At 37.6% G+C, this 12,818-nt stretch overlaps 1 protein-coding gene across 1 annotated transcript in view; it reads left to right on the forward strand.

Moving 5' to 3' along the window:
- Nucleotides 1-12,818, forward strand: part of SORCS1 (sortilin related VPS10 domain containing receptor 1) — a 452,195-nt gene that overhangs the window by 317,141 nt on the left and 122,236 nt on the right. The window contains exon 6 of the mRNA XM_039871262.1: nucleotides 6,823-6,887. Within this exon, the coding sequence (XP_039727196.1) occupies nucleotides 6,823-6,887 (65 nt within the window). The remainder of the gene's footprint in view (nucleotides 1-6,822; nucleotides 6,888-12,818) is intronic.

Below are 12,818 nucleotides of genomic sequence, written 5' to 3' on the forward strand. Positions count from 1 at the left end.
TTTTTTTTTTTTTTTTTTTTTTTTTTTTCTTTTTTCCCCTAGTCCATTTCCCTTACATAAGCAGACGAGACCTCAGGCTAAGATGCTTTGTTTAAGAATACAAGTTGCAGCCTTAGCCAGGACTTTCCTGATGTTTGTCTTGAGAGCCTAACTATAGTGATAGGTGAAAGGGAAACCATTGGTTGTAGGAGAGGAAATCAGGGTATCCAGCCACTAATACCTGTCAACACTTTGTTTCTTATGTCGATAGCAAACAGGACCACTTGCCTCTATGGGCTTTGCTTATGGAGGCAGCCTGTTGGAACATGAATGCTCCATCTAAAACGAAAAAGGAGAAGGCAGGTGTCTCCAACTTCCTAGCCTCTGTTCCTCTGAAGACCCCTCCTCACTCCTCCTTGTGCCTTTATTTCAGATCTAAATCTGAATAAATAGGTATTATCCCATCATAGTGTTTATTGTTTAATACTTGTTCTGCGGTTATCTATATCAGGACGTTCTCTAGCTCCACAGCATTGACTGAGCACTATATTAAACTGGTGTAAACTCAGACAAAATGCCAGGAGAATGATAAACTAGTGACATTTCTGAGTTTCTCTGTAAGAAATGTTTACAAAGGCTGCATTTGGCTGATTGTATTTCAGAAGGCCGATGTTGCATTACTAACATCGCAGTGTCCTATATCAAAGAGAGATTGTTTTGTTTGCATTCTTGACTTTGATAACCCTTAGATTTTATTCAAAAATGGCTCCTAAATGTGAACATCAGCTGGAGATACTGGAAGCGTAAATGCGCGAGGCTGGCTCTGTCTTGTTTTCATCAACAGAGTTGTATTCGGCATGGCCTGAGGGCCTTCACCTTATTCTTTGGATGGACAGGAAGGCCTACACTTAGATAGATGGGAACACAAATTCTTCTTTTCAGCTATTTATAAACTTACACATTTAACTTTCTTCAGTGGCATCCCATGGCTCTTAGGATCAAATACAAAATCATAGCATGGTGTACATGGTGCTTCATGATTGGGCCCCTGACTAACTTTATATTTTATCTTCTTCCGCTCTACTCTGAAAACGTTAGATCCACCCTATTGACTTAATAGTAGATGCCTGTATGGGTCATCCTCTTTCTGACCTAGGACCATTTTACTTGTTATTTAACTTTAAAGAGAATGCTCTTCCAGCCCCTCTCTCTTCTGATTGTATTCTTGCATATCCTTAAATATTTATTCTATTTACTCGAAAGCCTTTCTACACTTTCCAGCTCCCCCAGGTCTCTGTCTGCAAGTGAAATGACAGTCCTCCTACGTCTTCAAAGAGCACCTTGAATATTAGAACCCTTCTCTCTTTTGATCACTGTTTCTTTCACATCTCTAAAGCTTGTAAAGGCAGGGAATCTGTAGTCCTCGTTCTTATCACATAATAGGCCATTAGAACATTTCACTGAACAAATAAATGCTTTTATTTATTCATGTACTTGATTTCTGGGCTGTTGACTCTTTTTATTTTATTTTTTTATTTTTTGGTCTATTGATTTATGATGATAAATCATTTCTGCTAATGGGGTACCCATTATATCCCAGGAAGCTTTTATTACCAACATTAATTTTAATTTTGAAGTGAGTATTAATATTCTCCATCCATCTCCTGAAATAAGAAAGGGAAAGAAGAGAAAAAAGAAATTAGCTGCATTTCTGAGACCTTCTGTGTGCCAGGAACCTGCTAAGTGCTTTAAGATGTGTGTTCTAAAAAAACTTCTTTTAGTCTCATTTTATACATTAAAAAATATTAAAGTACAGAGATGTTAAGTAACTTGCCAAATGTCACATAGAGATAAATTGATAAACGCTGATATGGCTAGTGGTATACTTCTATCCAAAAACATTCAGTAAACATTTATTGAATATCTATACATAGAACGCATGGTGCCTGGCATAGAAATACAGAAAGGTTTGAGCCTGTCTGTCAATAAGAGGGATAGACAAATGAGTCACCAATTGAAACATGGCCTAATTTATGCTATGCTAATGTATGCTCATGGTTCTGGAAATGTCAAAAGTGAACCGACTTAGCTTAAGTGGCATCCCTACTGGGAAGCCTATTTTCAACTTCACTCATCTGCAGCTGAACGACAGGCTGTGTTAACAAGGCAGAACAAGGGTAAGAGGGATTTCTAGGCAGAGACACAAGTATGTGCAAAGGCCTGAAGTCCTCCCTTTACTTCCATGAAATTCAGTTCAAGAAGAAAGTTATTTTTCCCAATTAGACATAACAACAATATAAAGATATGCAAGATAAAGCCACCTATTGCCTTTTTATATAATTAAAGGACCTTGCACTAAAATTTTTCCTCTCATATTCATGAAGAAATTCTTTCTGAGTCCCAGAATTGAACAACCCAGTATATCAGATATATAGTAAATACTGACCAGTGTAAAAATTCTGTCTATATACTTATTGAGGAAACATTTTTCTCTATGCTCTGGTAAGTATGGACAATTTACTGGTAAAAAAAAAAAAAAAAAAAAGAGCACTGCCTTTTGGGAGCTCAGTGAATAACAGAGGCATTTATGCAAAGAGAGCCACCAAACCACTGTGAACTGTGACAGGGATGAGTATAGGGCAATCTAGAAGCATAAAGCAGAGGTGCCCAAACCTATGCACTCAATCCCAGAAGTCAGACTGACTTCTGTAGCTGTCTAGGGATACTTAAAGTCACTCTTGAGATTGCACGCTGAAAATAAAATCAAGAGAACATTTTGAATTAAATTTTATCTTTATGTTCTTTTTCTTTGTTTTATTAATATTTTTGAGTGTTATGGAGGTATAATTGACACATAGAGTTATAATATATTTAAAGTATACAATGTGATTATTTGATACACATATACTTTGTGAAAGGGTTTTCACAGTTAACACATCCATTACCTCACATATTTACCTGTTTTTGCATGTGTGAAAACCCTTAAATTCTACTCTTAGTAAATTGCAATTATACAGCATAGTATTATCAACTGTAGTCACCATGCTATATATACATTAGATCTTCAACCTTATTTTATTATCATTTTATCATCCTCTCCTCATTTTCTCCCTTTCCCCAGTCCCTGGCAGCCATCTATTTATCATTATCATCATCATCATCATCGTAAAACAGTTGGTCTTAAAACACACAGAAAACCAACAAATGCCACAGTTCCAACCAAAATGTGTAAACTAGCTATGGAATGGTACATTGTGGATCAGCTGAAATGGTGGGCTTCTGCGAGGTATCTGGTCAATGACAGGACTTAAAACCCGCACCTCTGCAGACATTTAGCATCATTTGGTTTCTGCTCTTGAGAACTCACCAGTGCCACAAAGTAAAAGCAGCAATAATTCTTAAACTTGTGACTGCGGACCTGGAGGTACTCCTAGACCACTCAGAAAAGGGGTGAGCACATCAGCAAATAAAAATTGTTGGGAACACTGTGGTTGGCATTTGAAGTTTTATTTCGTGGTTGTAGTTGTTTTACTATAGGTAAAAAAAAATTAGGCTGGATAAAGGGGTCGTTTAGGCACAAGAAACTTTGGAGAAACAATGGGCTCTGTTCTGTCTCTGTCTCTTTCTGTTAGTTGACAAGAGGAAAATGTCACATGAAACAATAGCTCCTGCCTTTAGAGATAACAAAAGATCTTAAGAGACTACTGCTATTATTGACTTGGGGCCATAAGCAACTTGAACAATGCAGAGTAATTATTTTGCCTCCCATTGACATTAACCGTAAGCCAAGCAGATAGGTTTGCATGCTAGTTTCAACACTGTGTTTCTGGGATGCCAGTCTGGGAATAATAGGTGCTACTCATTTCAAGGAAGAAATGCACAGCAGGCAAGGTGAGAGGTGAACAACATGTAACTACTCAGTAATAATTTGCAAAACCCAGTTAACTGCTGAGATTTCTAGTTTGATGATTGTCAGGGAGCTTGTTTTCTTTTTTAATGCTCGTGACTGTGGCCTCGTATGAAGAGGTCACCTATGGAACCCATCAGGGCTTCAGTGTGGGAAGTGGAGAGCCACCGTTTCTATACAAATAGTCACTGTAGTACTTAACTGAAATGGTAGTGAGAATGTCACCATCTGCCTGTATTCAGATTCCAGTGTTATAAAATATCCATGTGCATGTCCTCTGTCTCTTTGGGGGAAATTTATAAACTCCTTTTAGGACATTTCTTCTTCCTGGGAGAAGAAAGCGGGGCTTAATGTTTTGAGCATGGACCGAATTTCAGGCCTCGTGTCAATCAGAGAAAACTTACTGACAGTGGTAATAGGGCCTTATGGAGGTTTCTTATTTTAAGATGAAGAGAGACTAAGCTATCCAGGTTTCAGACTCTTTGAGCTGGGAAAATGAGCCCAAATGAGAAGAGTTCTGGGAATGCCCTTAGGATGATGATTGACTTATTTCAAAGAGCTCGCAGACCATTATATACCTTCTCCTTCTACCTCCCTCTTCCTCTTCCTCCCTTTCTTCTTTTCTTTCCTTCATTCTTCATTACTTCCTTCCTTCTTTCTTTCTTTCATTAATATTTAACTATTATAATTTAAGCACTATATATAAATTTTAAAAAGTCTCTAGTAGCTCTTAGTTTGAGGGACACGTGTGTGTGTGTGAATGTCTGCACGCATATGTGCATGTTGGGGAAGGGGCTGATTTTACCTAGGGAAGGACACAAAAATCATTATTTATAACAAACTGTGACAGGATTTATATAAAAATAAATATTTGTTGGTGGGAGGAGAATAATTTTCCTGGTATAACTGCAACTACTTAATGGAGGAAGTGAGTTTTCAGTTGTGTCTTAAAATAAGTCAAAGAAAATTAGGTGGAGCTGGAGAAATGTATTTCGAGCTGAATACAGAAAATCTCCGAGGCTTACAGAGGGCTGAGGAAGCACCTTCAGGGGATAGCAAAGCTCTCAGTGTGCCAGGAGATGGGGCAGCAAAAGCAAGATGGGACCTATCCAGCAAGGTCTTAGGTACCACAATGAGTCCTGACTATGAGAAGTGTTCTGAAAATTTGCATTTTCTCTAATGGATTTGATGGCTGGGTTGCCAGGGCAGCCAGAAGCATTAATTTTATTTTTTTTTAAATTAAGTTTTTGGGATAACATTGGTTAATACAATTATATAATTTTCAGGTGTACATTATCATTTGACATCTGTATATTCTATTGTGTGTTTACTACCCAGAATCCAGTTTCCTTCAGCTATTATATATTTGATCCTCTTTACCCACTTTACCCTCCCCCGACTCCCCGATATTTGACCCGCTTTACCCCATCTACTTTCCCCTTCCTCCTCCACCCTCTACCCTCTGGTAACCACTAGTCTATAGTCCATGTCCATGAGTCTCTGTTTGTTTGTCCTGTTCATTTGTTGCTTTTAGGTTTATATCCCACATATAACTGATATCATGTGATTTTCAACTTTCTCTGTCTGGCTTATTTCGCTTAGCATGATTATTTCGAGGTCCATCTATTTGTCGCAAATAGCAGTATTTCATCTCTTCTTATGGCTGAGTAATATTCCATTGTATGTATGTACCACAGTTTCTTTAGCCAGTCATCTATCATAGGACACTTTGGTTGCTTCCATGTCCTGGCCACTGTGAATAATGCTTCTATGAACATCAGTGTGCAAATATCTTTATGGATATGAGTTTTCAAGTCTTTGGGGTAAATATCCAGTAGAAGGATTGCTGGATCATATGTAGATCAATTCTTAGTTTTTTGAGGAACCGCCATATTGTTTTCCATAGTGGCTGTACCAATTTATGGTCCCACCAGCAGTGTATGAGGGTTCCTATTTCTCCGCATCCTCTCCAACATTTGTTATTACTTGTCCTGTTGATTCTAGCTATTCTAACAGGTGTGAAATGGTATCTCATTGTGGTTTTGGTTTGCATTTTCCTAATAGCTAGCTATTTTGATCATCTTTTCACATATTTGTTGGCCATTTGTATGTCAGAAGCATCAGTTTTGAACATGTGACTATTTCCATGTAAAAATGAAACAAATGAAAGTTCTGCAAATCCTGATGAAAACAAATTATAGCTGGACCCAATTTTAATGAATCTTCCTGTATAAAAGTCTTAAGATAGAGTATGATTGCCCATAGTATTTATGTAACAGAATGATAATTTTCTATTTAATATGGCTCACCACAACATTACACTAAATAATATGTGCCTTCAAGGCATTTTACTTACACATACAGTTTTAAGCATATACCATGGAGAAGTGCATGTGCATCGTGCCCTCTTACTGATTCAACAATGCAGAGAATGGTCACTTTTTGCTGTATTGGATGCTGTACAATGCTTGAGTCATATGGTTTATTCATAGTTCATAGAATAGCACTAGGTAATTCTGCAAATTTTAAATGAAAAACTTAATTAGATCAGTTTGCTGTGTAATCACTGTTCAATTCACCCAGCTAAGTCTGGCATCTGCCTGATAAGTCTTGAAAGTTTAATATACTGTCAGTGAGATTGTTGTAGGAGGACACATATGCCATGGGTAGGACTTATTTGCAAGTCTGATCTAATAACACACAATATCCTTGCAGGGTTGTCTGGCCTTCATCAAATCAAGGTTTCATTATCGTTTTTCATTTGAAGTGGAAATTTTACTGTCAGGCTCTATAAATAAATACAGTAGATATATTCCAAGGTTTGTGGTTTTAGAATCCTGTGGACATTAATAGTCTGTGGGCTCAGCTGAGTTTCTCTAAGGCACATGCGAAATTATGAATGTTGATGTTCCTTTTTGCGTTTCTCTATTTTTCAGGTCTGTGATGGGATCAAACAAGGAACCGGATCTTGTGCATCTTGAAGCCAGAACTATGGATGGTCGTAAGTCAATTAACTTCTCTGGGAAGTTCATAGTAATACATAGTTTTATCAGTCTGTCATGAACCGTGTCTTCGTTTAGGTTTTTAAATCAGTGGTAATAATCCAAATCATTTGGACATGACGACTACCTGTTTTTAGTAATTCAGAATTGTCTTAATAAATTTCAATAATTTTCATCCAATCCAGGTGTTTTTCTTTCCAGGTGGTGAGAAAATTCAAAATTCCTTATTTCTACAGTGTTTTATTGTTATTACTGCCATTTTGTTTTGATTCGTTTTTCCAGTTTCGTTTTTTTTATCAGATGTCATCCAAGCAACACATCACTGTCTTATTTGGAGATTCACAAAGCACTTAAGAAGCATGAGAGAAAAGGAAGTCGAGGATGACTTCCATCGTAAGCAGCGGGAGAGGACAGTCCACCGAGTCAGTTGTTCAGAGCCATTGGTAGTTCAGAACAGCCTAGTTAGGTCAGCGACAGTAAAGGACTAACTTTCCATGGAGATTGTGGCTTTGGGTAGATGATATAGAGGAAAGTAAGGTACAGATCCAGAATTCAGACCCATATCTGAAGAACTCAAAAGCTCACTCACTAATTACGTGACATTGAAAAATCTACTTAAACTCTTTCTGCCTTAGTCTCTTCACTGTAAATAAAGTGATAATAATGAGTCCTGTAGTTGCTAACATTTACCAAGTACTCACCTTGTACCAAAAGTTATGCTAAGCACTTTAAATATTTTATCACAAATAATCCTCACAACAATTTGTAGATTGGTATTTACATTTTGCAGATGAGAAAACCAAGGCACAGAAAGTTTAAGTAATATATTTAAACAACAACAACAACTTAAGTTTCCTCCACCTTCTTTGATCATGAGGAACTCCAGAAGTCTAAGGAGGTGAGAGAATACAACTAGACCTAAGATTGGGCACTAAAGGTGAAAAGGATGCAAAAAAGAGAGAAAATGTATAGAAGAAAAAGGGATGAGGAGGCGAAAGATGGAAAGAAAGAAGTCTCAAGTATAGAGGAGAGAAAAAATAAACTATCTACAGTTATCGCAGACCAACAAGGCTGATCGAGGTTGTCCAGCACTGAACTAGAGAATGATAATCCAATAATTATCAAGATATTCCGTTTCAGAAATATCCCTCACAACTCAAACACTTCGTTATCACTATCATTTGTGCCTGTCTACTTGTCCTCAGCTCTTCTGAACACAAAGGCAGACAAGATAATACCTGCCCTTTACCAGTTTATAACTAAAGGTCACCTGTCACCCCTGCAACCCAGACCCTCTAGAAACAGCATGGATTGCACTACTGTATGCAACATGTAATTTTTCATCTCTAGAGATTTTGCTTCCCCTTTGGACAATAAATATATTCTTTGGCAGATTCAGTGGAAGGACAGGTCAGTGTCCAAGCTGACCATCAGCTTCTTTCTTTATGAACTCAGGTGGAACTGCCATATACCCAGCGCTGTGCCTGGCCCAGAATGGCTTCACCAGTGGAGCCTCTTTCTCACCACTTCGGTGGCCTTCTTTTGGTGGAGACGCCTCCGTTGCCCCGGAGCTGATTATGTTTTCTTGGATCTCAAAGTTCAGTTCTTACCACACGAGGGCCAGAGCAGTGATTTTCTAAGCAAAAGTAACCATGTCTTCTGTTTACAGCTTTGATTTACTCCCACTGCTCTGATGATAAAGAGCACAGTTTTCACCTGACCTATAGCTGCAGCATAACCTGGTGCCTGCTCATTTCTGCCATCTCTTCTTACTTTGTCCTGCCCTCACTCCTTGCCTGCAGGCCTTTGAGTTTGCTTTTAATTCTTGCAACATACAGAGTCCTATGTCTTGGCATAAGGCTCTGTTACCCGCGGTTTCCCCTGCCTGGAATATCCTCCCCTCTTCCCTCTTCCCTGACCAGGTCAGTGTAATTAATCGCTGTGGTTCAGATCTCAGGTTAAGCATCTATTTCTATTTTATTTAACTTTTTATTTTGAAATAATTTTAGGCTCATATAAAAGTTGCAAAAAAAAAATAGTAGAATTCCCCTATCATTTTGACCCAGCTTCCCCCAAAGATGGCATCCAATAAAACGATAGAACTATATCAAAATCAGGGAAAGTATCATTTCTTAGGAAAGTCTTTCTTGAACTCCCAGTCTAAACCAGTTTCTCATTCTGTTTGCTTTCATCCAACCCTATTCTTTTTCTTTTTGTACTCACCTCACTTTGAAATTACACATTCAATTTACATGATTATTTGATCACAAGTTTTTCTCTCCATTATTCTGTAAGTGCTATGAGTACAGGAGCCATGCCTATCTTTGTTCAGTATTGTGTCTCTAGCACATGCCACAGTGTCTACATGTAGAGAGAGTTTAATAAATATTTATTGAATGAATGAATGCGTAGTTGGCCAGGTGTCAGGGTTACCAGCTGGCTGCCTAAACTCACTTACCAGGTTGCTTGAAAATTTTAGAGCATCGCATCTCAAGCTTTAACAGTCATTTGGCCCACCTAGGGACCCTGTTAATATGTAGATTCTGATTCAGTAGGCACCCAAGAGTCTGCATTCCTAACAAGCTCCCAGGTGAAGCCCATGATGCTGGTCTGTGGAACAGGCTTAGAGTAACCAAGTCCCTTAATGAAAAACTAATGAAATAGCTTTAGGGTCTATCTCCAATGACTACACCCCTCATTTAGAAAACTCTGCATGAAATTGATAACATCCTAGATGGCTTTTGTTTTTGAGCTTTTGAGAATGAAGCTATGTTCTAGCATGTGGCATTTAACGCACATAAGCCCGTATCCTGAAAAGAACAAGTCCATCACTTTCTCTGATCTGCACATTCTTTTTTTCACCCAACATCATTCTCATGCTCCCTGCAGGCATGGAGGTTGATAATGCCAAACTGTCATCTCAGGCTCACCTTACACAAGGCATGAAATATATCACTTCTAATTTTATTTATTTTATTTTACTTTTTTTTGCAAAGGCAGCATCTTCAGAAACTATCCAAGAGTGAAAATTCAATAAAGGGATTTAATTTGAAAAGTTATCCCTGTCAAAACAAAACAGAAAGAAAAAAATTACCCACCAATTGAAATAAAGGATTTAAGCATAATGCCTGACCTGAGTTTTTTAAAAAAATGAGATTTCTTAGTATCATAACTTCTCTCTCTCTCTCTCTCCCTCTCTCTCTCTCTCTCCTCTCCCCCCTCTCTTCCCCTCTCACCCCCAACACAGTCAGTAATTATGGTTTCAGGTAAAAGAAACAAAGAAGAGGAGGAGGGAAGAAGAGCACAGAGAACTTAGAGTAGCGTAGTGTTAGCAAATGTAGCTGGCAGTGTGTTTATCAAAATCAGGCTCCAGGCTGGTCAGTTGCTCCAAGAATTCCAGTACCTATATATCCATATGTTACCTCTTTCTCCATTCCCTGATTGAAATCCCTCTTACTTCTTTCTCTATCCCTTCATAATTATTTAGTATAAAATTTAAGTATATAGAAACTATTTTTTTTATTCTATGTCATACACCTTCTAGGGTATATGCAAAAAGTAATATGATATTTTTTACTTAGAACAAGTGCTTTTTTTTCTGATTTTAATGGGTTTGGGAATTTGTAGCCAAGGCACTGAGATATTTGACACAGGAAACATCTCTCACTAACTTATTTGACTCATCCCCATGGGGTTGGCTGCAAATGCTTATCTGGGTTTGTTATTCAAAGTTCAGTTTTAGTCTCGTTTCATCTCTCCCCAGATTACATTTTATAATTACATTCTGTTGCATTTGAAGTCTCTATATTTATAGGGAGGTGAGCTCTGGAAAGCTCTTGCTCTATGAAGGTCTATGACTAGCATAGACATTTCTTGCCAATTGTGCTGTGAAATCTGTCTGGTAGTTTACAACTGTGACAAGGAGGTTATTCTTTCTTCTATTACCCCTCTGCCTTGGGAGGCAAGCCGAAGAGAGCAACTTTAATTACAATCAATCACAAGAAGTATTATTGGAAAATTTTGAACATATTTATTGAATGTGGCATTTGATATTGGCCCCTACATTCAGTCGAGCACAAATTGACAGATCACCATCCAGGAAAAAAAGATTTTACTGTTGACATATTACATATGGCATAAAGCGGTATGTGTGTGTGTGTGGTGGCGTACGGCATGTGTGTGGCATGTGAGTGTGTGTGTATGAGAATGTGCATGTGCCTATACATTGTATATACATTAAGACTGCTGCCTGGTACATCAAAGCAGTAAAAAGAAAACTTGCATTCTGTTCCTTTACCTAATACAGGCACGTTTGTGTATGTGTATGTAATACACATAGTTGACCAAAGTTGAAAGCTTTGTAAAAAGTCATATCTTTTTAAATCTTGATTCTATGTACAAATCTGGCTCAGAGCCTGACACATTTAATGTTTGTTGATTTAATAAATATGTGTCTGTGTCGCTGTATAGGTATGTCTTTTTAAAGAAGGGCCTTCAACCATAAGGTCTGTGGAGTCCTGTAGGGCTAATGGATGAGCTTAAAAAATTCACTAATGCTCTGAAACTTTGTGCCATATACATGTATATATGTATACATATACATATATATGTGTATATATATGCATACATTTTCTCTTGGTCAATTTGTGTGTGTGTGTGTGTGTGTGTGTGTGTGTGTGTGTGTGTGTGTGTGTGTTTGTGATTTGGGAGAAAAAGAATATAACTTTTATCACAGGACAAGTACACATGAATGTATAGTTCTGTATATTTATGCTCATCTATAAACACCATCTTGTAAGAGAACCTGCAGTACCAAGTAAAGCCTTTATTGATTCTCAAAAAGAAAGGCCTACCTGGTGACTTGAATGTTTCTGTACTGGAGATGATCCATGCCAGCACAGACAGAGGACAGAGCACAGTTACTGGTCTCAGTGTCTATTTGCATGAGTAAGTAACCTTGTAACAACTTGCCCAAGGACTAATCTCTTTCACTGGGTAAAAACAGCCCTGGCCCTTTAACCAAGTGTGAAAATAACTACTCAAAAACTCTTCCCAAAATGAAACTCAAACGAGTATTTCATAAGCTGAAATAAAAGGAAACTCACAGCTTACATAATAATCATCCCACTAATTCTGATCTTGTGTGAGAACTGGACACCTCATTTCTACTTCTCATTTTCTAGCCCTCCAATGTAGTTTTTAAATGGAACAGCATATATAACAATACCCAAATAGGTTGAGCACTGCTGGAATACTGTGGGGAGGTGATAGAGACCTCAGTTCTCACCAGTCCTTAGAATATTAGCAATGGGGTTATTTCAAGTTTTTACTATAAGCATTTATTACTTTTACACCAAAAGAGTAGCAATGACAGTACTGAATAAGCAGTACTCAGGTGTATCCAGTGAAAAGAAAAATCCACTTTCTGATTTTTGTTCTCATCCCAAAAGGGATTTTTTATATACTTATATATTTTTCCAAAAATTATTTGGGCATATGTTATAAAACTGTTATGTCAAATCCAGCGTTAGTGAGTACAATAGCAAGTTAAAAACCTTTCCATATTAGCACATATAAATTTAGCCACTTCATGGCTAATCACGACATAGAACCCCATTATACAGTCAACTATAATTTAGTTAATTTCTGTCTTATTAATAGATATATAGATGTCTGGCTATTTCAAACAGTGTTGACACATACGTGTATCCACATATTACTTATTTGGTTAGTAAGCATTCAAATTTGTACAAGTAGCAAGCATTGTTGAAAGAGAAATTACTGAAACCCTGGGTCCAAGGGTATATATATTTAAAACTTTTGTAGATGCTTTCACATTGCCCTCTGAAATAGTTGTATCAATATGCTCTTTCAATATGAAAATATCTGTGTTTTTAAGCCCTCAGTCACCTAGGATGTTATGAAAGATT

This window comes from Pteropus medius, unplaced genomic scaffold (genome assembly GCF_902729225.1).
Source record: "Pteropus medius unplaced genomic scaffold, Ma_sr-lr_union100, whole genome shotgun sequence".
Lineage (NCBI taxonomy): Eukaryota > Metazoa > Chordata > Mammalia > Chiroptera > Pteropodidae > Pteropus > Pteropus medius.